The following is a 27,634-nucleotide window of genomic DNA, read 5'->3' as shown; positions in this document are numbered from 1 at the left end:
ATCACAATTACACTCCCAAACAAACTTCTAATAATATCAATGAGAGAATGGAACAACAAATTCAATTATAAAAATGATTTTGTATTAAAAGTTTTAACTCTTTATAATTTTTAATAAATTTTCAATATTAGTTTGATAAAAGAGTAGTAATTATATATTTAATGATAAAATTATTATATTTGCAAGGAATTTTTATTTATAAAATAAAATATAATAAAAATCTTATAAATAATGTGATTTTTTTTATTGATTTTTTTTTTTGTGACGGTGAAGATGTAAAATATTATCAAAACGGAGTTAAAGTGGCAAAGTGAAAAAAAATAATAAAAAGGAGTAAATTAGAGGTTTTGTATGTAATTAATCCAAAATAATAATAAGAAAAATGCGGAGATGAACTATATTGTAATTTATAATTTATATACATATATAAATACAGATACACAAAGACAAGAGAAGATTAGAGAGGATTTGTTAAAAAAAAAAATGGAGTCTGCGTTGGCTATCTCGGCGACGACAGTGCCTCTCTTCATTCTATCTAAAGCCCTTAACCGTCATTTCACCACCAACACCACCCGTTCCTTACTCCGCATCTCCTCGACTCAACTCGTCACTCGCCGACTCAGCTCCATCTACTCCCGCAACAACGACTTACTTCCTTCTTCTCCTTCTTTGAAAGGCTTGAGGGCGGGTGTGCCACTGGTACGCCTCCGTTTGGAGTGCGTTTCCAGCTCTGCGGCGTCTTTCGGTACCACGTCCGGCGGCGGAGGTGGCGGCGGCGAGTTTGGCGGCGGTGGCGGAGGTGGTGGATCGAATGGCGGAGATGCGGAATCGAATTCGGTTGCGGAAGCGGTCGGCGCGGAGGAGGCTCCGGTGCTGGCGCAGGATGTTATAGTACTCGATGTTGGGGTAAGAAGTCTAAAACAGGCTCTGGCTTTTTTGTTTTTTAATTGTAAATTATTATTTCAATTATCATTAAATAATTTTAGAAATTATCTATAAAAAAAGGAAGCTAAAACGCCACGGCTGTGATGCAGGGAATGACATGCGGGGGATGTGCAGCTAGTGTGAAGAGAATTCTTGAAAGCCAAGTAAGATATCATTTTCTTTTATTTAATTTATTTGACAATGAAATTATTTTTTGGTGCTTCATTTGCTTGCCGCAAACCTAAGAATGTGACTAATAATTGTTCCTTGTTTTTGAAATATCTGAGAAACAAAGCGCAAAAGAATCAATGAATTCCTTTTCTGCTTTTAATTTGTTCTGTAGCTTGTGCTCTGATTATGTAATCACCATCTATGTTGTTTGATGAACAGTCACAAGTATTTTCTGCTAGTGTCAATCTTGCTACGGAGACTGCAATAGTGCGGCCAGTATCTGAAGCAAAAGTTGTGCCCAACTGGCAGAAACAACTGGGTGAGGCACTTGCAAAGCATCTGACCAGTTGTGGTTTCATATCGAACCTCCGAGGTAAACCTTCTCACAACCATCATTGTTGTTGTTGTGATTACACTCCTCCCTCTAGTTGAAATGTGAAAGAGCTATTGAATATGTGTACTTTGCCCTGTTCGTGCATTTTATGATTGTTAATAATTAGTCAGTGTTGTAACTTAACTATTAGATTACCCACTATACTTTAATTTTGCCATATTGCTCATAAGCTTGTGTATGGTGTTTGAGATTCTGACAGTGGTATAATGTATGAAAATATGTTCTATGTTTTGGTATCACCCAAGTGCTCAAGATGACAAAAGAGAGTTTGCCTTTGGCAGGAATAACAAGAGTGCAATTTTTTTTTTCTTAAAAAAAAATCAAAGAAAATTGTGAGGAATCAAGAAACATGACAAGAAGTAAAGGATATTAAATTATTTTTTCTTCCTAGTGTTAAAGCTGCAAAAAAGTGTATGCTGAACATTCCTCTCTTTGAAACAATCAACTATCCATTTCTACGATAAAAACCAAACCAAGGACTATAAAGTAGCTTCCCAAACTGATGTAGGACTAAACTTAGCATACCAGCTAGAGGATGCTTGAATAGTGCAGGAAGACCTCTAAGGGGTGTTTGGGAGTGAGTTTCAACCTACTTTTCATCAAAATTTGAAATAATTTTTTGCTTTAAATTAATTTCTTTTTAGTGTTTTTGGATCGTTTTGACGTGTTGATATCAAATTTTTTTTTAAAAAAACATTATTTTAATGTTTTTCCGAGTGAAAAACACTTTGAAAAGCAATTGCTACCACACTCCCAAACACCCTCTTAACCAGCGTGACACTCCCCATACATCCCGAGTTTCAATGTGATTCATGTGAAGTTTGGTGGGCTAGTGGCAGGTCAGGAAGCTACTGAAGGAGATATTTCATCGTAGAAAAGCTAAAGATTTCTTGTGAGGAGCGACCATAATTCTTTATGGTATGTCCCTAACTCATTGAGTTTTCAATTTCGTGGTGACTTGCTTGCTTGAGAAGAATCTTACAGAAATCTTCTCCACTATAGTGGATGAGAAAGGACACGCGTAAAAGTGTTTATTAATATTATGATTTCTCCCTTCAATAGGTGAGTCTTGACAGCTTGTGGTGGATTTTTGAAGAGAGAAAAACACTGGTGCTGGAGAGCCATTTGTCTTGGAGGATTTGCTATTGCACAATCTGAATTTGTCACTGCTTTAACTAACCTCAGGAAACTAGGATATTCATTTATAAAGGTTGATTGTATTCATGTTTAAGAGAAAGTGACATTGCAGTGGTCATGTGTGTTATTCTGGGAACATATCATCTTGGTATATTAATATATTTTACCCAGAATCAGAGGGAAAGCTCACTGCCTTGTATCTTTGTTACTTTGCAAAGTCTGACAGAGTTCTTATATCTTGCAAAGGATTAGTTGTGTATCTGGAAACTGCATTCCTGTTCAATATATGATTTCTACTTTGTCAGAAAGTTAGTCTGCCTGATTTTATTTGTTCTCACAACTTGTAGACATATCTTGTACAGAATAATGTGGTAATGTTTTGTTCTATTTTCAGTTTTTTGTATTCATAATCATGCTAATGAAACGCAAAACAATCTGTAGAGTAATTGTTTTCTCCCCTTTGCCTTTAAAAACTTCTTTTTTATTATTTTTCCTTGTGGAAACAGCCTTTGGAGTCACTGGAAAGTGGAAACGACATTTTACACTGGGTTGTTTAGAATATAATTTTACCAACACCTGTATTAAGACTCAGTAGGCAAGCATTTCATCTTTGTTCAGATTACCTTTTTAAGAACATTTAACAGATTTTCAGAAATGCGGACAGCTTCTATATGTTTGTAGTTTGTGAATATGCTGTTTTTTTAGCTATTCTGCTTTGTTAAATGTCAGGTGTTAGCCTCTCATTCACCTATTTAATTGTTTTAGGTTATGAAAATGCTGTTTTACATTATAGCCAATGAAAGTATTACTTTGAAATTTAGTTTAGCCTTGTAAAGAGCTCCTTGAATTCCCCTTCATCATTTGTTTTTGAGCATGTGATCTAGATTGCTGGGTTAGTGGAGAGTTTTCCTTGCACTAATTCTACTGTGTATAGTAGTAAAATTTCTGAGTGCATCATCTCATTTTATCATACTTTGTAATACAATTATGACTGATAATAAATACAAATAATTTGTTCATGGTTGTTGATGCTGAATGCGGTAAAAATTTTGGTTTAAGGAATTGAATCTTTCATTCCACTTTCACTGTTGTTGATTTAGAGATGGCACAGCAGGGAATTGCGGATTACTTGACAGAGGATTTTTGTAACCATGACCAGAAAACGAGATCTCGAATATTATTTGCTTACAGTTGCTAGACAAACTTTGTAAGCAAATAAATGGATACCTAGAGTTGTTAGAACATAAATTTGTTACAACTACTAATCATAATTTCTATATATTCCTCCCCCCATGTTCAATTTAGTTTTAAACAGCTTGTAATCTTCAACTTCTAATTTTTAGATGTTTTTGATCTAGGATTTCTCTTAATCAACACGACAGTTTCATCTTAAGATTACACCTTCTTGTTGATTGCTATGTTAATGTGGTTTTAGTTGATTGCATCTTCTTAACTCGAGATTAGGATGCTAAGTATTTCTTCTCTATCATTTCAGATACTATATGATTTTTTAGAGACCCTTTAATTTGTTGGTTTATACTTTAAGAATTCAATAGACACTGTGCCACATCCACTCTCTTGCTAAAAATACATAAACATACCATGTAAAAATACTTGAAATACTTGGAAAATCAATATCCTTGCCAAATTTATCTAGGGTAATGAGACAATATTATACCTCACAGTATAGTATGTCTTGCGTAATGGCTCTGGTGGATGCTTCCATTGCCATTTATAACTGTGGTGCTGCCTTAGGGAAGATATGCTATATTAGTGGCTGAACAGAAAATGGTTGCTTTGAGGTTAAACCTTCTGTGTATTGTAGTTATGAAGGCAGCATGTTCCATTGGAAGATCTGCGTGGCAGACTGCTTTTCCCATTTCCTCGTTTGGTGTGGACAAAGGTCATTGTAATATGTTTACAACTCTGCAGAATGAGTTGTGCAGTTACTCAGTCGTTGTTTGGTGGCTCTATGGGAGACTTTTTCTATCATCAATTGATCTGGTTCATTTTGTGCAAGTTTATTTGAGAGGGGTGTCTGGTTTGGGTTGTAAAATTGCTAGATGTTCTTTATTCTTTGAGCCTGTAGTTAGAGAGAAATGCAAGATCTTCTGAAGGGAAATATCCTTATAAGGAAGTACCAGTAAACTATAATATGATTCTATTGAGTAAATTGTTCTGTGGGTTTGTAGATCCAGTAATGTGATTTTTAGGGGTTTTTTTCAACTGTCATTTGATGCTTGAGGATAAGAATCTGCTTCTTTAACATATTTTTACTTCAGTTTAGGTGCTCTGTTTTGTTCTTCACTTGTGCAGGGTGCACTAGTCCTTTTCTGGGCTTCTGTTTTTCTTCTGGTTCTAAGTTTATTAATCTTTTTCATATTGATTAGCAATGAATTCTACATTTTCTACCTTGTTTGTCTCTTAGGTCCAATTTGATGAAACCTGTTCCAGGTTCCATACTTTGCTACTATTTTTCAAGTGACCAAATTTTTATACCAACTCAGAGCTTCATTTATCATACTCAATTAATTTCAATAGCCTTCAATCTCTACTATGAGGATTAGTTTTGTTATTCATTTTCTCAACGTGTTTCTACCCTTGTTGTGGAATATGCTTAACATCCTCGTGGCTTTGATGGTTGCTTCTGTACAGATGAAGGAAGGGATAATGTCTTCAAAGTTTTTGAAAAGAAAATGGATGAAAAGCGTGATCGCCTAAAAGAAAGTGGTACACATCCTCATACACCTTACTGGTTAGATTAAATAATTATGTTAAAAGCTTTATATAGTGATTATTCATCTATGCAGAAATCTTTCTAAATGCTCGTGTATTTTTGTAGGTCATCAGCTTGCTGTCTCTTGGGCTCTCTGTGCTGTATGCCTCCTTGGCCATGTTTCTCATATTTTTGCCACTAAGGCTTCATGGATCCATGTATTTCATTCTGTAGGATTCCATCTATCTCTGTCTTTGTTTACATTGCTTGGTCCTGGACGGCAACTTATTCAAGATGGTGTCAAAAGCCTTTTTAAGGGGGCTCCAAATATGAACACTTTAGTAGGTCTTGGGGCATTATCGTCATTTGCTGTTAGCTCGTTTGCTGCATTAGTACCAAAGCTGGTAAGTCATATTCCCTATTCTTATACAGTTCTAGTTTCATTTGGGATTCAATGGTTGTCTTTATTTTTCTAATGGGAAAGCCATGCGGGTTACTCATTAAGTTTTTGACTTTATGTGCTTCATGACATATGACTTGTTGCGTGTCTGGTTTTATCTAGAACTATGTTGCAGTGTTAAGTAGGTGGCTTGGAAGGTAGTGAAAAACTTTCATTCTAGTGTAAAGAGTATATGCAGTTTAGTTTCTTTTTTCTTTTTGCCTTCTCAGATATCTCCTTTTGTTTTAAACTTTTCTTGAAATTGAGATATGACTTATAGAAGTTTGGTGATGCTAAATATTTCTCTCCATGGATGTAGTGCTAAGCTAATGAATGAATAGCATTATCCACAAATCAAAACCCTAGAGTTCTTGGATCCATAAGTAAGTTATCAGGAAAGCATTTTAAATTATTTTATTGAAAGAAACATTGCCTCCCTTTTATTTTCGAAGCCTAAACTATGTGTAGGCTTGAGGTGTCTTGAAATGTCTGCTTACCTAGTAAAGTAATGAAGAGTCAAGTTTGACTTCTAAAAAAGGACTGTAAAATTATTACTAGCTGTCCACAAGTAGTGCAGGACACTTTTACTCAGACGGTGATAGATAGGTGGAGAAAGAGTTTGTGAAAGGCTTGCAATTGGGAGTGGAGGAAGCAAATATTTCGCACTTGCAATTTATAGATAATACCATCCTTATCTTGGAGGATGTTTTGAGGATGTGCTGATGATTTTGCACGTTTTTTATCCTTTTTTAAAAAGAATACTTAACATGTTTAAGAGCAGAGTGGCAAGATTATATTTGGCACAGTTTTGTGTGTGAGTTTGCTAGCCATGCCAGGTGTGGATTTTGGAGTGGCCACTGGAGCATTTTGGGATTCCTTTTGGAGGGTTCCTTGGGTGAGTTTGCTAGCTGCACCTGTTTCTTTTCAGGATCTGATTATTGAGTCAATAAGAGATTGGACTGGTGGGAAGGTGATTCTGTCACTGGGGGTTGGATTACTTTTATTCAGTCACGATTATCTAATATCGTTTTGTATTATTTGTCACTGTTTAAGATTCCAGTCTTTATGGCTATTTGATAAAGAGAATTAGGAGGAATTTTGTATGGCATAGGAGAAAGCTAAATGATCACCAGATGAGTTGGGAGGCTTAAGTAATCCCAGGAGTGAAGGGTGCTTGAGGCTTCACTCAACTCAAAAGCAATGCTGTGGTGGGAAAATCGTTGTTTCATTATCCATAGAATATGATTCTGTGGCACAAGGGTACTTGGACTATTCAAAGTCATCATTTGAATGGATGGGATGCCATGGCATCAACTATCACACACTTGAGCCCTGGGAGTTTTATTTTAAAAGCTATATTCACAGTTCTTCCCTCTGAATTTTAAGGTGGGCAATTGAACCAATGATAATTGAGAATGAAATTTGAATAATATGTCCTCAATATATAGCTTCCTTATAGATAATCTGCCCACTATAAATAAGAGATTTAGGGTTTTTCTTTTGCACTGGGAATGAAATTGGTAAATTTTGAGAAGAAAATAATGGCTATTTAGTAGCTGAGATAATTGTCTTGCTGGCACAGAATCAGGTATGTAATATGCTTTTGGTTTGCCAAGGAGACAAGGCTCGAAAAAATATACATGGTTAGGGTGTGTAATGTTATTGGATTGTGATCACAATAAAATTGCATAGGCAAGGGTTTGCTAGATCACCGAAAGTAAATCTAAGACTAGCTTGAACCCACAGAAAATACCATTTGGTTTGAGGTTATATAACAGGGGGCATCATGCTACAGAAATATATATTAAGGGAGTGAATTTCGTGGACTAAAGTTGTGAAAGATAATTGAGAGTGCTAAACGCATGAAATGTTTTAGCATGAAGCTATGGTTGTATGGTGTTGAATTGACAGCAGTACTACTGTGGTGGAAGCAGTGATGGCACTACTGGTGGAAGTGATGTTGAAAGTGACAGCACTGAGTTGGTGATGGTAGCCTTATCCCTCGTTAATCTAACCGCCCTATGTTTGGGGTTAAGCTTTAACAACCAGTCCAAATATTTTTGATATTTGAGTAACATTTAATCCTAGTTAAACCCCTATCCAACAAGGAGTTAGAAACTACTCTCTTAGAGGCCCTAGACTTGACTTGAAGTATGCATCTGACCTTGCCTACAAAAGCATCCAAATCTAACAAAATGAAATTTTCTAATTAAAAAAGAGCACTTAATTTTAAAGCAATTATTTTATGGTATAAACTAAAAGAGATGGTGCTTTTACAGTGCACCACGTCACAAAACACTATTCATCTTAATAGTTTTTTTTTGTCTGTCTTTGTTTTTGTTTTTGTTTTTTTTTCTGAATCTATATTTCTTTTTCTAATTTCAAGCTTTAATATTTAATTTATTGAAAATTAGGCTTTATAATTTATTGTGGTTTGCTTTATACGTGGTTAGCTCGATCTCATAACCCATATCACGAGTTTGACAGGTTGACTAGTTTTTTTAATTGACAATTTTTTTTTTCAATTTCATCCTAACATCAGGTTGATTGAAAATTAGGCTTCATGATTTATTTGAGTTTGCATTCTGAGGTTATCTTAGTCTCATGACTTGAGACATGGATTTGACGGGTTAACCTAGGTGACTCAAGTTGTTTTTTTTTAATTTGAAAATTTTCAATTTCATCATTCAATATTAGATTGATTATAAATTAGGTTTCATAATTTATTTTAGTTTGCTTTCTATGAGGTTATCCCGGTTTTATGACTCTGGTCATGTGTTTTGTAGGTTAACCCGAGTAGACTCAGATCGTTTTATTGTGTCTTGTTTTTAGATTGATTTTTTTTTTCATTTTCAACTTTTAACAATGAATATTGAAAATTGAACTTTATAATTTTTTTTATTTGTTTTTTATGAGGTTATTGCAGTCTCATGATCTTGGCCACGGGTTTGGCAGATTATGACAAGATAATACAAGAGAATTTTTGAAATGTTTTGTGTATCTTTCACGAAGAGAGTTACAATATATATACACACACACAATGATCAAATCCCTTGATTCTAGGGTCTAATAAACATAATCAGATCCCTTAATCCTAGGCCTATTATAGGAAGAATTACAGTAAAAATATATAGAACAATAATGAAAATCTTAGAGAGATATTCAAAGGACATACAACCATGAAAGAAACTAAATAAGAAAAGAAGAATATATTGACATCCCCCCTCAAATTGATGTGGGTAAGTCTATCAGCATCAATTTGCTACTGAGAAACTTGTGTTGTTGGCGTGTCAAAACTTTTGTAAAGACATCAGCTATTTGAAGATCAGTAGTAAGATGAGGAAGAGTGATAATACCTCGAGTAAAGGCCGCCCTAATATAATGACAGTCCACCCCTATGTGCTTTGCGCGTTCATGATATACTGGATTCGCAGCTAATTGAATGGTACTAGTATTATCATCATGAATTGGAGTAGGATCAGTTGGAGGAAATCCAAGTTCAAAAATAAGACCACATAACCACACAATTTCAGAACAAGCTATAGACATGGCTGTATACTCGGCCTCTGTAGAAGATTTAAAGACACGGTCTTGTTTCTTACACTTCCAAGAAATCAAGGCATCTCCAAGAAAAATGCACCAGCCTGTGGTAGACTTCCTAGTATCCGGGCTGCCAGCCCAATTTGCATCACTATATGCAATCAAATTAAGAGTAGATTGTGTAGGAAAAAACAACCCACGAGTAGGTGACATAATTAAGTATCTAACAATACGACGAACTGCAGCAAGATGAAGATGTCGAGGTGATTGCATAAATTTGCTAACTATATGGACAATATAGGAGATATCAAGCCTTGTAAGACTACCAACGAGTTGCCTATATAAAAAAGGATCAAGCAAAAGCTTGCCTTCATCTCTTCGGAATTTCACATTCACCTCCATTGGCGTATCAACAACAGTAGTATCTTTTAAACCAACTAGCTCAATGAGATCTTGGACATATTTATGTTGATTTAAGAACCATGATCTCTAGAGTGAACTTCCAGCCCCAAAAAAATATATGAGATGCCCAAGATCTTTCATTTGAAATGTAATATGCAACATATGTTGAAACTTAGTGATCATCCCATTGTTATTACTGTTGATGATAATATCATCAACATAGACTAAGAGAAAGACCATACCAGTGGTGGTCTTGTAAAAGAAGAATGATGAATCATATTGACTTTGTGTGAAGGAGAAGGTGAGAAGAGTGTTGCGAAACTTCTCAAACTAGGCTCTAGGTGCTTATTTCAACCCATACAAAGAGCGTCTTAGCTTGCAAACTTAATCAAAAGCCGTTGTGGACATACTAGGTGGAAGTTTCATGTAAATCTCTTTCTTAAGATCCCCATGTAAGAAGGCATTTTTTACATCCATTTGATGTAAAGGCCAAGCTTTAAAGGCTGTAATAGCAAGAATTGTTCTCACTGTGGTAATCTTAGCAACTGGTGTGAACGTTTCTTCATAGTCAAAGTCATATTCTTGTTGATTGCCAAGAGCAACCAATCAAGCTTTGTATTTATCTAAAGAGCCATTAGACTTGAGTTTCACAGTATAGACCCACTTACTACCAATGAGCTTAACATGTGGAGGACAAGATATAATGTCCCTATGATTTGGCTCAAGTGCTTGAAGTTCTACCTTCATTGCTTGTTGCCAACACTCATGTCTTATAGCCTGTTTATAACAAGTGGGAATGGAAATAGAAGACAAAGTAGTAGACGTAGCTACAAGAGTTGGAAAAACCATACCTTTCAAGAGGTTTGTGAGGTCTAGAGCTTCTACGAAGAGGAGGTGGATCATAGGAAATGGGTAGAACCGGATCAGATGCCGCACGAAGATTTGGAGGGACCTCAGTGAGATTTGTAGAAGGATCAGATGCAGGAGGAGTGCGTTTATGATAAACATAACCAGGTGTAAACCTTTGTATTGGTGTTGGCGACTCAGGAAAATGTGGTAAAACAGATAGAGAAGGAAATTCTGAAGTCTATTGTGTATGAAAGAAGGGCTGATTTTAAAAAAAAATGACATTCCTAGAGACACGAGTTCAACATGCATGTGGATCATAGCAAAGAAATCCTTTTTGGGTTCTAGCATATCCTAAGAAAGCACACTTGACAGATTGGGCAGTAAGTTTATTTCTTTCATGTGAAGGAAGGTGAACAAAACAAACACATCCAAAAATATGAATATTGGAATAATGAATATTGGAATAATTTGGTGCATGTCCAAACAAACGAAAGCAAGGAGAATCATTGTTCAAGTTGGGAGATGGTAATTTATTAATCAAATAAACAACAGTAGACAAAGCTTCACATAAAAAATGAGAAGGAGCACAAGACTCAATTAGAAGAGTTCGAACAACATCAAGAAGATGACGATTCTTTCTTTCAGCCACACTGTTTTGTTGTGGGGTGAAAGGACAAGAACGTTGTGATATAATTCCATGAGTTTGAAGAAAAAATTGAAATTCATTTGACATATATTCACCACCTGAATCAGATTGCAGAATTTTGATTTTGGTCGAAAATTGTGTTTCAACTAATGCAAGAAGGGCTTTAAACATAGAGAAGACCTCACTTTTAGACCGAAAAAAATATACCCAAGTAAAGCGAGTGAATTCATCTATAAATGTAACGGAGTATCTGTAATGTTCATGAGAAATTACAGGTGTAATACCCCATGCATCAGTGTGTACGAGTTCAAAAGGTTTGCTGGTGCGGGTTTTATGCAATGGAAAAGGAAGCGTTTTGCTTTTACCAAGTTTGCAAGATGCACAATCAACAATATCATTATTAGAAGAAGTTGAATTTTTATTTCCAAGTAAACCAGATTTAAGCAAGACTCGAAGTACATGAGAATTAGGGTGTCCTAAACGTTTATGCCACGCCTGATTATCACATTGAACAACATTACAGGCAACATAATTTGACACAGGAGAGGGAGATAGAAGCAAAGGAAATAGACGTCCCCCTTTAGGTCCCTTCATGATCATCTTCCCGGACACTAGATCCTGCACAAGATAACCAGATTTTGAAAAATGAACATCACAACGGTTGTCAACTAATTGGCCAACAAATATAAGATTAGTAGACAGCTTAGAAGACACAAAAACAGTATTCAAAAGGGCCGAAACATCACCAACAGCTGTGATAGGCAAGGGATTACCATCGGCAGTATGAATCTGAAGATCTCCTCTATGTTTTTTAACATTATTTAAAGGTAAGGTAGTGTTGGTCATGTGATTAGAAGCAGCAGAATCAAAATACCAAGGCTTAGGAATAGAATTCTGTTACCTGAAAGGCCTAAAGCAGAAAGGGCATAAACTATCATTTGTTGGACCATTTCAGGAGTAATAGAAGACTAACCAGGACTAGGAGCATTTGAGGAACCAACCGAGACATTATAGGCAGTTTCAGATTTCTTTGGAGGCCGGATGGAACAATCTTTGATGATATGCCCTGTTTTCTTACAATAATTGTAGAATGTTTTAATACAATTTATGGCAACGTGCCCAAATCCTTTGCAACTATAGCACTGGACATTAGACATTAGACATTAGACATTAGATATATCTCTGCCTCCTTTAGATCTCCCTTGAGCAGTGACAACAAGAATTGGAGTAGAATTTTGAGTTTTCTGCTTCAAGACAGCCTGTGTAATGATCCGTTGTTCTTTCCTGAGAAGCTCTCTTACACAAATATCCAATAAAGAAACTGGTTCTCTATTCATCAGGTTGGACCTGATTGCTTCAAAATCCCCCCTTTAACTTCATTGAAAACTGATCACACTTGCTAGTCTCATTCACACTTTGGATAGCAATGAGTCCTTCAGGAGGTACACTTGCATACACAATATCTGTGTACTTAGTCCAAAGATTTGCAAAGGAAGAATAAAACTTTTGTATTGACATACTGCCTTAGCTGAGTCGACCCAACTCAAGTTCCAATTGGAACCTTCGTGCTGTATTGCTTTGGTTGTAAACTTTCTTCAGGTAATCCCACATTTCTCTAGAGGATTTGTAAGGCTTGAGATTGAGAAGCATGGAGGGTTCCATACTTCCAAGGATCCAAGACATAATTTGAGCATCCTTCACCTCCCATTTCACATATTTCTGCTTCTCCTTCTCGCTGTTAGGTGCAAGAATTGTCCCGGCAATATGACCTCATAATTCCTTTCCCTCGACAAAAATCTAAAATTGGAATGCCCAAGTAGAATAGTTCTTACCATTAAATCGAACAAGAAAATGTTCAGATTGTTCCAAAGAACTAAGAGATCAGGTCCAAGAAAAACAGAATAGAAAAACCAGACAAGGAACCAGACACAAGATGAATTGATTTTAGAGTTTTGGCTCTGATACCATGACAATATAATACAAGAGAATTTCTGAAATGTTTTGTGTATCTTTCACTAAGAGAGTTACAATATATATATACATCAAGAATGATCAAATCCCTTAATTATAGGGTCTAATAAACATAATCAGATCCCTTAATCCTAGGCATATTATAGGAAGGATTACAGTAAGAATATATAGAACAATAATGAAAATTTTAAAGAGATAATCAAGGGATATACAACTATGAAAGAAACTAAATAAGGAAAGAAGAATATATTGACAGATTAATCCAGGTTGACTTAGTTTTTTTTTTTGTTTTCTTTTTATGAGGTTATCCTAATCTCATAACTCGGGTCACGATTTTAGCAGGTTAACTCTGGTAAAAAAAATTCATTTTTTTTTTCAATTCCATTCTTCAATATTATATTGATTAAGAATTAAGTTTCATAATTTGTTTTTATTTGCTTTATATGGGGGTATCATGGTCTTATGATCCGAGTGATGGATTTGACAGGTTAACCTGAGTTGACCTGGATCAATCCGATATGCTTCTTTTTCAATATTATTTAAAAAAAAAAGATTCTTGAATTTTTGTGAATCAAACTACGTATTTACCGGTTGTCTAGATTATCTTTGGACCCATCAGGTCATATCAAGTCACTCTCCATACGGTTTAAATATATTTTTTTACTAGAAAAATGTTGGCAATACCTGGATTTTTTTTGTATGTTTAAAATTTTTTTGATAGGGTCATAGTTTTTTCTAAAACTCTATAATGAACCTGATGACATTAGGACTTGATGTGCCTTGAGTGAGGTAATTAATTAAATTTTTGGACATATTACATTCGGGGATCCAGTTCTAGAACATATTGATTAAGAAATTTTATACAAATATAAAAAGTTCTGACATCATTGGCGAGCTTGTTCATCATTTCCACTTCTCAGTGCAATGTTGCTTCTCTCTGCACACTCTCGGTTTCAATGGAGAAAAAGGGGGGTCTTTTGCAACTAGACAGCATTCTTCACTACATTTCTTCTCTAGAAGTTTAATAAGGGATAACAAAGCATATCATAACAATGTAGGGTTGCAGACTATCTAGAAAGCCTTAATAATGGGATAGCTCAGTTTTCACATATCCCTACATGATCGCAAAGGGTTGCTGAGGTTCTTTTGCGTATTGCATCTCAAATAGAGTGTAATATATGTGCAAAACAAGTTCTTGCTATATTTTGTTTTCCTTACCAAATGGTGAACTTGTGACCGAAATGTAGGGCATTTTTCAAACTCAAATTCACAGTTAGTTGCTCTGCATTATATTCTCTTCAAATTGCTGGTTGATTGTTCTTGAATTAATTTACTACTATCTTGCATTTTGTTCTCAAACATGTACATTCTGATATTCTCATTCTGGATCAACACACAAGTCAACAGAAACCTGATTTATATATGTAAACAAACAGTAAGAAATGATTTTAGATGCATGGTCCAGTTGAACATCTAAATCATGTTTTAAGATATACTTTTAAGAGGCATATGCACTGAACTTGTGTAGATGCTAGATACTACTACAAGTCATGGGATCTGTTTATTAAATGAGTCCTCTGTCAAGCTTTTGATTTTTCTATTCCTGGGCATAACTGAAGTCCATATTATTTATTTTATTTTCTAAGAAACAGCATACTTGTATTTAAAATGGATGATTAGTCTATTAAGAAACTATCTGCTGACACTTTAATCATGTTAATGGTTTCTTTGATAAACAGGGTTGGAAGGCATTCTTTGAGGAACCAATTATGTTAATAGCATTTGTCTTGCTAGGAAGGAATCTTGAAGAGAGAGCTAAAATTAAAGCAGCCAGTGATATGACTGGACTTCTAAGTGTTTTACCTACAAAAGCTCGTCTTGTGGTCAATGGTGATGCAACAGATCTGGGCTCAATTGTTGAAGTTCCTTGCAGCAGCCTTTCTGTTGGAGACCAAATTGTTGTCCTACCTGGTGTAAGTAAAGGCTCCATTTTTGTTCATGTATCACCTGCAGCTTTAATATTAATAATAATTGTCTTATTTAATGAGTTACCACATTAAAAGTCTTGTTTAATAACCTGCTCTTTCATAGATTTGGCCTCGCTAGATACTATTTCTATGACACGTCTTGCTTTTCATTAATCTTTTTTTCCTTTTCTTTTTCCCTCCATTTCCCCTGGCTTCTCAATGGTGGTGCAAAGTTTGAGTTACTTGTTACTTGTGGTCACATATTTGCTATATGTGATCCCCCTGACATGCATTCTTCTGTTGTTTTAGGATCGTGTTCCAGCAGATGGAACAGTCAGAGCTGGCAGAAGCACCATTGATGAGTCAAGTTTCACAGGGGAGCCATTGCCAGTTACCAAACTACCTGGGGTATTATTCTCCAGTTATATGCAATAATGTGTATTCTCTGACAGTGTCATGTAGCAGGGCTGCACATTTGCAAGATGATTCGTTTCAGAAATGCACCCACCCTTCCTGTGCTACATTAATTATAGCAGTGGCACCTGCTTTGATATTACTAATAACAGAGTATTTTTGTATGCTCTAGAATCACGTATCAGCTGGAAGTATAAATCTCAATGGAACTCTTACAATTGAAGTGAAAAGACCAGGGGGTGAGACTGCCATGGGAGACATTGTCCGTTTAGTAGAAGAAGCACAGAGCAGGGAAGCTCCAGTACAACGGTTGGCTGACAAGGTTTCTTTTCTGCATCTTAAGTTACTCTTGTTATATTTTGCTATGATGGCATTCACTGTTTCTGGGTAAGCTGACACTCACGCTTATGCGTACATGGTTTGCAAATTTTGGAGGGAAGTTCATCTTTATGGCCAACTGATGTCAGAAACAAATTTGGTTTTTGATACATGCATGCACATGTCAGATTAATTAATATGATTATTTTTAAGCTTGATACCAGGTCCCATGTGTTCTTTTTATTAACCATCCTCTATTATCCAATTCTAAGATTATTGTTGGTAGTGATGCTTTTTCTTTACCCCCGCCCCCGCCCCCCTTTCCCCTAATCCTTGCCTTACTTTTTGTACCGAAAGCATACAGGAGTTTGAGATGTGTTTGTGTGCATGTTGGCATTCACGGGAACTTCACTCTCCTTTTATTTTCTTCATTTCATCAGGTGTCTGGCCACTTTACTTATGGAGTAATGGCAATTTCAGCAGCTACATTTATGTTCTGGAGCATGTTTGGGACACATATTCTACCTGCAGCTTTGAACCAAGGAAATCCAGTTTCTCTAGCTCTACAGCTGTCTTGCAGTGTTTTGGTAAGCAATAAACCCTTTATAAGAGCTCTACATTCTTCTCATGGCTATCACGTAACATACTTACCCATGTTTGGCCCATTTGTATTATAATTATTTTTTGTTTGGTTGAACAAATTCTGTTTCGCTTCTCTTGGGGTTTCCACTGGTTTCAATTTCCTCTCAAGTCACGTCCTTGCATTTTATTATGGCTTTGGTTAGTAAGGTTTAAATGGGCATTTGTCCAGACATATACATAACAAACTCTATCAAAGAAAATGCTTGGAGTCTGAATTTTTTATCCTGAGTTTTACAACAATCTTCCTCAAATAAAAAACAATGATTTATGCCATGGAGAATGAGCAAACTATTTTACCCAATGAAAACTGAGAAGACATTGCTCATAATGTGTTCCTTGTTTCGCTGATGGAGACATTATTTATCATGATGCCAAGGATGGTGACAAGATCCAAAGATTTGATTTCAAAAAGATCAAAGGACCGTGCTTTCAATGCTTACATAAAATAAAACTATGGATATGATGATTGTGCACTATGGATACTCAATAAAGGCATAGCACAACTTTTGTCAACATCTTGACTGCCAACCTTATCTTTCATTTCAACGTGCAATCCAGGAGCTTCCATAGAAAAATCTTTTTGATTATTTCTTTAAAATAGAAAGAGTTTTTAATCTCTTATTGATTCCATGGTGTTGGAATGCTTCGCTCTTCTGCCTGTTCTTTTCCATGCAATAGTGACATGCGTATCCTGAATGCAGGTTGTTGCTTGTCCATGTGCACTTGGCTTGGCCACACCCACTGCTGTACTGGTATCTTCCTTGAAGTACCCCAGTTTCATCATGTTTTCACATTTAATTGTTGGACTTTGATTGACCATGGACTTCAATATTTTTTCATTCTTTCCAGGTTGGAACTTCATTGGGAGCAACAAGAGGACTGCTTTTACGTGGAGGAAATGTTCTGGAGAAGTTCTCAATGGTGAATTCTGTTGTGTTTGACAAAACAGGGACCTTAACAATTGGCAGACCTGTTGTAACGAAGGTTGTTTCTCTTGGAGGCATGGAAATTACAGATTCACAGTAAGTGGTGGCAGAGGTTTTCTTTATATTGAGGGATTATCTGATCTTTTTTATCAATATTTTTTCTGCTCGTGATGCTAATTTAACAAATTCACATTTATGAGAGATTTTTTTTCTGATTCACAGCTAGTATGTTAGAGTTCCATCATGAAAAATCTGTAGTAGATTATCTGTTCTATTTATTTTTTTAACTTTGATCATATTCATTGTTTCAACCTCCAGGTTGTGTTTATGTATATTGATAAATGTGTTTGAGCAGTTTTGACCTTACAATCATGAACAGTTTTTTGTGCTTAAATACTCTTATTCATGTCAATGTAGGAATATAATGAACCAAATTCAGGGTTTTCTTTTCTTTCTTCTTTTTTTTAACAATTACTGGTGTAATCCACTTTTGGTCTTGGTATCAGTTGTAGCAGACTGCATATTTATTTTTGTGATCCCATTCTAAGTAGTTGTTGTTATGCATTTTCAACCGTTTCATTAAAAAATCAAATATCATGCGGAAGTTGTTTGTTCCTTGGTGAATCAAATGCATCTGCTTGACTGCAGCCAGTCTCCCAGCTGTCAAACTCAGTGATCTTGGAAATACTACTTATCTTTCAATTCTGTGCACATTTTAAGAAATTTTTCCTGTTGAATTCTGCTATAGCCAATTGAAGTGTTAATGGTCATGCTTCGAGTATTCCAAGAATCTTTTTTTTGTCACTTAAGCAACTCTTTATTGATGTACTATAGAAAGAGTGAGCGATTTCAACTTCCTCCTTTGGTTATCTTTGATTTGACCATATTAACCAATTCAAAGACTAAATCTCAAATTTTTTAATTTTGATCCTTTAACAGTTTTTGGCTATAAGAATCTAGAAGATACAGATAAATTCTAATTGTGTGAAACTTGAGTGATTAGAAACTTCTGTGGAAGGTGATACATGCAAAGTGTATGGCTAACCCAATAATGAAAGTTTCATAAATTATGCTAAATTTGATTGCTTTAGTGCATTTGAAGTTCAAAATTTCATGCTTTGATGCAGACTAAAGCCAAATGCTACGTGGTCTGAAGTTGAAGTTTTGAAGTTAGCTGCAGGTGTGGAATCAAATACCATTCATCCAGTTGGAAAAGCTATAGTAGAAGCTGCACAGGCTGCTAGCTGTACGAGTGTGAAGGTATATATGCATCTCGTGGAAGTTTTTCACGTTATTATTCTTGGAAAGCATGGAAACAAATAAGAGATGTGCGTGTTAGAGCAATATGGATACATCAAGAATGACAGTTCTGAAAACTATAGGTGATGTGGGACAAGAAAGGAGATATAGAAATTAGGGATGAGAAGGGGATTAAAGGGGCAGGGGAATATATACAGGAAGAGAGAGTAAAAAGAGAAGATGACTTGTTAGTCAACAATCTTTTAGCCTATTGAACATAATAATACATGCCCCTATATAGGCACCAAAACACTAACGAAACTCTATAACACAACAAGAAATGAACAAATTCATAGACCATGTGAAAAGACTTATCAACGCTAAAAATCATGACTAGATTTTCCAAATAAGAGACAATTAAAGATAATGTAATACCTATCATTCCCATGACATATATTTTGAAAATCTTCCACTTATTTTCCATTATTCTTCCCATATTAGACCACAATTTCTTAGGATTGCATAGTAAGAAGTGTTCCATTCTTCATTCCTCAACTTGAAATAACCTACCGGGTCTTCATGCGATTTGAATTGCCAAGTCTCAAGTCCATCCAACAATTTTAATGGGATGCTGAAACTGACTTCTTGAATGCAATGCTTTTACGAACAATGAAATCAAGATGATGAGCCTAATGCTCCAAATTTGTGTGCAAGAATTCCACCCGATGAACTTCTTTACCAAAACTTTTATCAATTTCTACTTCCTACCATTCAAATTGTTCTTATATGTTTTCTATTTGTTTTACACCAGGCTCTTTATCACAAATTCAAAGATAAGAGATTTCTTGCTCTAAAGATGGTTGGTTGCTGGTAAAATTAGTTCCAAGTTTCATGAGATCTTAACTCCTTTTCTTCTTTAACTTCTTGGGAATTAGACCTTGGGAACCTCCTGTAAAAATTTGAGCTCGATCTAACGGTCAGATTTTCTGTTATGACCTCTTTTAGCCATTACTCAAGTTTGGTGCAATCAAGCCTGCTATTAGGCTTGGATCTATCTTGTAAGTCCATAAAAGCATTTGTTATGCTATTCACAGTCTATTTGTGGCAGATCTCTATTTGAATGTTCAGAACTTTCAGTTTCCACAAGTCCGGTAGCATCAATTTCATATGTATTGCCTTTCACAAGTCTCCATTGAAAAGTTTAATCTTCTCTGGATCCCTAAAATGTTGTCTTCCTGTTTTTGGCCTAACATTGCATATCCAATAAATGACCCTGTGCAGCCAGGGCATATGGATACAAGATTGAATTTGTGGTGGTGTATGATGTATTTTGCTTCACAGGTATTTCAAAATTTCTCATGGAAAAGCTATTTGTAGCAGGTGACTGATGGAACATTCATGGAGGAACCTGGGTCTGGTGCTGTAGCGACCATTGAGAATAAGGTGGTTTCTGTTGGAACACTGGATTGGATTCAAAGGTATTCCACTCATTCCTTGCTTTGTATAAAGTACCATAGCCTGTAAGTTAAGATAAGTCTATGATTCTAAATAGTGTGTTGTGCTAAATAGAAGCGATCTTGATTTTTATCTCTCGCTTTGAAAATTGTCGTATCAGTGTCAGTTCCATATGCTGTCCACATTGCATATCTGTTTATTAGTTGTACTTCATAAAATTTCAAGAATGGCAAAAACAATATTTGTGATAGGAAAAGGCTGTTTGTGGTATTCTGGACAGTTTTACTGATGCAACAAACTGTGGTAGCACCTCTGCCATGATTTCAATTTAAATACCAGTAACACGCATATGGTATATTCAAATGACCTTGACCCAGGATTCTGAACTTGACCATGACTACTTCAATGAGCTAGCAAACGGGCATAATGCCATTTTACGTCCTTATCCCTTGCTACATGATAATTCATATAACATTTTTCTCAAAAGATAAACCCTCTATTACATGTGAGAAGCTTCTTCTAAAGTTCACCTGGTTAAAAGCAAATGAGGCGTGAATAGCCATTGGAGTACTTAATTAAATCTAGCATGCTTGCGCTTCCTATAGAGGGATATACATTTCTGATATTTTTGACAAATTACAATTATAATTATGAGACATTTTGCTTCTGCAGGCATGGTGTTTGTGAGAATCCATTTCAAGAAGCGGAGGATATTAAGAATCAGTCTGTTGTCTATGTTGGAGTAGATAATACACTTGCTGGACTTATATACTTCGAAGATCAGATTAGAGAAGATGCTCGCCATGTTGTTGAGTCTTTGTCCTGTCAGGGAATAAATGTGTACATGTTGTCTGGTGACAGAAAGAAAAATGCTGAGTATGTTGCTTCACTTGTTGGCATTCCAAAAGAGAAGGTAAGAAAACTTTAATTTTCTCTCATATGCTAAAATAAAGGGTGAGAGTTTGCACCCCAAATTGTCTTGAACAACTACTGAATAGAATTTGCCACTTTCACTTGTTTGATATAAATCAAAAGGTGTTAGAACTTAGTTGGTTATTCACTATCCTACTAAAAAAAGGAAAAAAAGAAAAAAAAGGATGGCTTCTGCTTTGGAAGATTATGTCCAAATCATCTAATAATTTGACACTAGTTTTTCATATTTGAATCTTGTTTCTTGAAGTTTTTTGTAGTTCTTTCCATTAGGAAATTGTAATGACTGAGACATGAAACACTTGTGCCTCAAATTGTGCTTTTGCTTCAAGGAGACAGGACAATGTGATGCCAGTCATAATTTACCTTGGGAATGCCTTTGCTTTAGACATATGCCAATTTAAAATTGATATAAGCATGCATGCTGTGAGCAGGAGATTTGTTACCACATGAATGCTAACACTCACATATGTAGCTCAAAAATCCTTTTACAGAAACCAGCATCTCCACTACCCATGATGGAAGCATGAGATTCTTTATGTTTCATGTGTTATACATGCTTCATTTTTAAGCAACCACATTAGGAATTTAGGACACTTGAGCATCATGAGATGGAGATGCAAGCATTCAAATGTCAAACTATGGCTGTTTTAGTTTCAAGCATTCGAATACGAAACCAAAGACTGGAGGTTCCTGGAAGAGGATAAACTAAAAACCAACAGACCAGGCTTGAAGAACTGATCATATGGCTGTCTATTTGATTTGATAGGATGTTAAAAAACTGGTAGTATGAATAATAATACATCATGCATCCCTACTTGCTGATTTTGAAAACATGCTGTGGATGGCAGGTGCTTTCTGGAGTTAAGCCAGATGAAAAGAAGAAGTTCATCAGTGAACTTCAGAAGGATCAGAATATAGTAGCCATGGTTGGTGATGGAATAAATGATGCAGCTGCCTTGGCTGAGTCACATGTTGGAGTAGCCATGGGAGAAGGTGTTGGAGCTGCCAGTGAGGTATCCTCCATTGTGCTGATGGGCAACAGGTTATCACAGGTAATTTGAAAGAAGTAGATAATCTTAAACCTTGGTTGTGAAGTAAATGTTGTCTCTTCTGCTTGTCCCACAAGGAGAGAAGGGGGCAGTTTTTTTTTTAAGCATAGACTCATAGCGATATGGAACCCAAGTGCTTTGCTTTGCCTTCTCTCATGATGCCCCATCCATCTTCGTAGCTGCCAAAATTATAGCTTTGTCCTTGATGTAGTAGTTCTTCTGCATAACACTCCTTTTAATTATGATTCTCCTTTACCATATCAACTTTGAAATTCTGGACAGTTTTAAGTTTTTCTAATGCATATAAATGGTAGAAGACATACCAAAAGTTCCTTCTGATAGTCAAAATGAGAGGTTTAATTAGATAGTGATGGAGAATAAATGGAAGACTTGCAATATAATTATTATAGGAAGTTAGAGAAAGTTCTGTAATAATAGTGAATTATTAGATAAACACCATATCCTTTGTACAGAGGAATTGGGGATGAGAAGAGGTAAGCAAGGGGCAGAGGAGTAGAGTTAAGACAGGATTAGAGTTAAGACAGGAGAAGAGATAGGGAGAGAAAGAGAGGAGAAAAACAACTGCAGGAAAGAAGTTTCAATTCTGAATAATAATTCAGCTATCCTTAAACATGATGATAGGTATACCTTGTGTATTCAAGTCCTAAATAAAATAACAAATATAATAAAATACTAAACATAATAAAACCCCTAATACTCTTAAAGATTATAACAGCCTAAAATAAGTAGATTGTATAATTAAGATAGACTATAAAATAAAATATAGCCTCTAATTTTCCTGTTATATTTATTGTCATTGTGTGACAGCGTTATATTGCAAATTTTCCAGTTATTCTCCATCAAATAGCCTCAAACAAAGCATTCTCTTTTCTTAAGTCAGAGCTGTAAGACTTTTGTTACCATTTGAAATTTAACCCAGCATACAGTTTTTCATGGCTCTACCATCTCTATTTCCTATAGCCTACACATCTTTCGTTCTCAAGCACTGTAGAGCTGACATGTGAACTCTTCATTTCTCTTTAATGCCTAAAGAAAGAATATATGCCTGTGATTGAAATTCACATTACAGCACAGTTTTTTGTAGCTCTACTCCTCTACCATCCCTGTTTCAGATAGCCTTTGAATTTTTGGGTCTCAAGCACAACTGCAGTCACAGAGTTGTGACATGCGAATCCATTATTCTTATTTTACACACAAAGAAAGAAAATATGTGGTTGCAAGTGAAGCACATCTTTTCTTTTGTAATGTCAGAGTATCCTGCTGATGCTCACTGTTTATTGCAAATTACTCTGCTAGAATTACAATTAAAGATATTTGCTCTAACGAAATATAGTTTCTTGGTTTTTCTCCCTAAATGAGCTGATGGGAGGGACAGAATGGGACAACCATAGTTTAAAATTGCAACAGGGTGTAAAATAGCTGTTGTGGCTACTGTACATGTTGCCGATCATTTAGCAATTTTATAATAATTTGTGTATTTTTAATAATTTTGCTAAATTAACATCATGATAACACTTGCTCGTTGTTCAATCAAAATAACAAGATTCTTATCTAGTAAAGGTGGTTGAAAGCATTCAAAACTCAAATTAACATAAATTTCTATATATTAACAACACAAAAAATATTCGCAATGCACCTGGACTAATGTAGCAAATAACAACCATAAATTCATATAACTTTAAAGAATTTTGCTAAATACAATTTTTCAATAATGTTTACAAAATAAATGTAAAAGAGTTGAGATATTACATTGATTATTGAAACATAAGGTGATCTTCCCTTAAAAATAAAAACTCTAATTTTAAATTTTATTTATGTCCAAGACCATGATATCCTGGAAGAATTTGATATGTGTAAGTGGAAAAAGTAAAGAGAGTTGAAAAGATATGATAAAATGAAAAAAAGAAAGTACATCAAAAGAACATCGAGAGTAATGCCTAGCGTTTCCGTCCTATATTATGAACTTTAAGGTGTATGAAGTTTAACTTGGGTTGATGTTCATTTAACTTAGGTTGATCTAAACCAAAAGCAAACCTCACCTAAAGCAAATTGTGTTTTGATATTGAGAACCATTTCTGGATTAATGCCTAATTCTTAGAATGTACTGAGAAAGTACCTTGGCTTTCCAAGTGAAATTGGGCAAATAGAAACTGAATCTTGGGAATATGAGCCATATATGAAAGGAAAAATTACAAGTTATCAGACACATCTGGACCTTGCGCCTTTTTATTGAGGCATTGTTGGGAAGTGGCATGATTTGACAATAGAAAGTTAGAAATGAAGATCATGAGCTTCATGGTCATTTAAGTTTATTACAAGTGGGAGTTCCAAGACATATTAATTTCCAGGGAGATGTAAAATGGGGAGGATGGGAGCATCATGCTAAGTGAAAAGGTGATATAGATGAGGGAATGATCTTGAGAAAGGATGCCGTAGCATTATAACATGAAAATATATTTACCATTTCAGTATATTGAAATAGAAAAGTTTTATTTTTGGACACAACTTCATGTTCTGATTGGTTGTGTTGTGTTCAGCTTAACAGAGCATGCAATCCAATTTTTGTGCCTTGCCTTGTCTCATATTAATTGACAGAATGAATGTCTCTGTTAGTTGCATGTCCTTGCCTTGTTCAGTCTGTATCCAACATTTATTGTTCAACTATGCCATCTTGTGCTGGTGGACTACTTTACATGATATTACAATTTCAATCTTAGATCTCTTACAGCATTCTCAGAAGACCCTGTAGGACTGAGAAGACTAGAAACAGCCTTAGCAGTAACTTCTTTACCTTGGTCTGGATCAAAGCAGTAGTCATGTGATCTATATTGAATTTCATCTTTCTTTTCCATGCTATATTGTCTTCATGCACTGCTTTGACTAACCAATATTACAATTTGATTTTCTAAGCTGATGCTGGAAAAGATTTTGACTTAGCTGGTCTGACCTCGGTATATATATAAGCCTATTGGTGCTGCTGTGTTATTGACTAGTATCATTTTTTATGCAGGTGCTTGATGCACTGGAGCTGAGCAGGCTAACAATGAAAACTGTGAAGCAAAATCTTTGGTGGGCTTTTGCATATAACATCGTAAGTTTTGTTCTTTATCCAAGCAATGGCCATATGTTTCAGTACTAAAAATATATAATAATAGCAGTTCTGGGGAGAAGGGGCCATATGGCAGATCCTGGAAGCATGCACCTTGAAAGAGAAATCAGTAATTCTCAAGTTTATCAGTGTTGTATAAGTGTGCTGATTTCAGCCTAATAATTTAGTATGGTATAAAAAGCCAAGCAGTTGCATGTTTATGCCTGTTGCTGGTTGTTGTGATTATCATAGCCACACAAGGTCCAGGTTAGGGATTTTCAAGTTGCTTGTCTCTGTGAATGTGCTATTAAATCATGTCAGAGTTTTCTTTTTTGTTTTTAATTCCTTTCCTTTCCTTTCAATTTCCTTTTCCCCCCTGTTTTTGAATGAGTGTAAAAACACTAGATATCTGCATCTGCATCGTTTCGAATTAAACTTTCACCCCCACCTACTACGTACTATATATTTCTTTCTTATCCTGATCCCAGAATTCTACTCAGATGCAATTAAAAATCTTCTGTTGCTTTTCAAACTAAACTCCAAGACCTAGTTCATACCTGCAAATATCTATTTGCTTGCTCAATTCGGTGTGATTGCATCTGTGGAATTCCTTGCTAACCTCTTAAAACTCCGCTGAAGCTCCTTTCCACTCACCAGGTTGAGGACAACATACTCTTTTGCTCAACTCTTTCTCAGCCTACTGTCTGCACACACCATCACCTTTTCTTTTTTGCATTTTGATTCCTTCAAAATTATAGAATCAATTGATTGTGAGGTAAATTTATTTCCAAGGTCTTGTAGCTCAGATTGGCAATTTTTCCCATCATTAAACAAGCTTAGCAAATCTCTATGCATCTCCTATGACTTCAATAGGATCAAGCAGCTTTCACGTTGCTCTTCTTGAATGTTTTTTTCTGATGCAGCCTGTATACTACATGCAGGTAGGAATTCCGATTGCAGCTGGAGTGTTACTGCCAATAACCGGGACCATTCTGACACCGTCAATTGCTGGAGCCCTCATGGGTTTCAGTTCTATTGGAGTGATGATGAATTCATTGCTTCTGAGATTGAAATTCTCCTCCAAACAGAAAAAGGTCCACGGAGCATTTCCAGACCCCAAGATTTATTTGGATTCTGTTCTCTTGGACCAGAAGGAGAAAATTAAACCACCTTGGTCAGATTCTCGATGGAGGTAGGCATGATAGAAGTGCAGAGACTCAAACCATGGTAATTCTTCATACTCTACACGAGCATTGGCATTTTGAGTTGGTAGATTGCAATACTAGAAGAAAAAAGGAATTGGGAGAGATTAAGACATTTTTTTGGTGACCAAATGATGAAAAGATGTGAGAAAAGCAACTAGAAAATGTCCATTAATGTGAAACTTGAAAGATGAAGTTGAGCTGAATAGAAGCACTTTCGGTGACATTGAAATGTTGCAGTGACAACGATACTTCTCCTGGGTTTAAAAGCTGCATCCTTCGATTTCCAGTAATGGCTCTTGGTCCAAACCGTCTGCAGTTACTTCCAACAGCTATGGAAATTGAAAACATTATATTTAAAACATATTTAAACAGCCAAATCATTCTTTCCCTTTTTTTTTTTTAATCTTTTATCGTCATCCTTATTATTGACTAACAACATCCTTAATCCTTTTTCATTATTTCTCTAATAAATTCAGCTCTTGAGTTTAAATTACGAAAGTAGTGTTTGGTTACTGTTTTAAATCAAAAGGGATATAGGTAATGGAAATAAAAATATGTTTTGTTAAAGAGATAGAAACATAATAATAAGTTTGTTTTTGAGATAATTTTAGAGTGAATTTCTGTACTTTTAAAATATAAAGTTTAAACTATTTATTATATTTTATCCCTAAAATATTTATGGTAAAAACATTCAATTTTTAAATTGTTTATTTAAGATATATAAGAATAAAAATTGTTATTATTATAGTTTTAAAATCAATCTCAAGAGTTGATTCAGTGCAACGCTCAAATCCTGAATTAGGTTGATTTAATTTAATGTAAGAAGCTCAAATCTTGAATTAGGTTGATTTAATTTAATGTAAGAATAAAAGTAGTTATTGTTGTAGTTTTAAAACTTGATTTAGTAATGGATTTGGGGCAAGATTAAGGTTACAAGTAAGGTTAGTTATTGACTTAGGTCAATGTAATGAAAAAAATAGTTATTATTATAATGTTAAAACCCAACTTGAAACAAGGTTCAAGTCACATGTCCAAGTTGACTTGAATGAATATAAAATAAAAGTAGTTATTATAATAGTCTTACAACTTGATTTGGAGATCAATCTAGGACAAGACTCGGGTTATGGATTAGTAGATCAATAGAGGTTAACTTAGGTTGAAGAAAGTATAAAAGTTATTTAAAACTCG

At 35.3% G+C, this 27,634-nt stretch overlaps 1 protein-coding gene across 2 annotated transcripts; it reads left to right on the top strand.

Moving 5' to 3' along the window:
* Nucleotides 1-431: 431 nt before the first annotated feature.
* On the top strand, nt 432-26,849 carry LOC133701803 (copper-transporting ATPase PAA1, chloroplastic-like). Of its 2 annotated transcripts, none has more exons than XM_062125901.1 (17): nt 432-906; nt 1,035-1,088; nt 1,315-1,468; nt 5,282-5,356; nt 5,469-5,746; nt 14,929-15,162; nt 15,466-15,564; nt 15,743-15,892; nt 16,329-16,475; nt 17,232-17,282; nt 17,380-17,552; nt 18,584-18,716; nt 20,076-20,173; nt 20,823-21,063; nt 21,932-22,135; nt 25,164-25,244; nt 26,183-26,849. In XM_062125901.1, the coding sequence occupies exons 1-17, from the start codon at nt 484-486 to the stop codon at nt 26,435-26,437; spliced, it is 2,850 nt and encodes a 949-aa protein (XP_061981885.1). In that variant the 5' UTR covers nt 432-483; the 3' UTR covers nt 26,438-26,849. The 2 variants fall into 2 exon arrangements, with proteins under 2 accessions (XP_061981885.1, XP_061981884.1); XM_062125900.1 differs by having other exon boundaries at nt 20,073-20,173.
* Nucleotides 26,850-27,634: the final 785 nt, after the last annotated feature.

Source organism: Populus nigra, chromosome 8, assembly GCF_951802175.1.
Source record: "Populus nigra chromosome 8, ddPopNigr1.1, whole genome shotgun sequence".
Classification (NCBI taxonomy): domain Eukaryota; kingdom Viridiplantae; phylum Streptophyta; class Magnoliopsida; order Malpighiales; family Salicaceae; genus Populus; species Populus nigra.
Note: the sequence above shows the minus strand (reverse complement) of the source record. Positions and strands in the feature narration are given on the sequence as shown.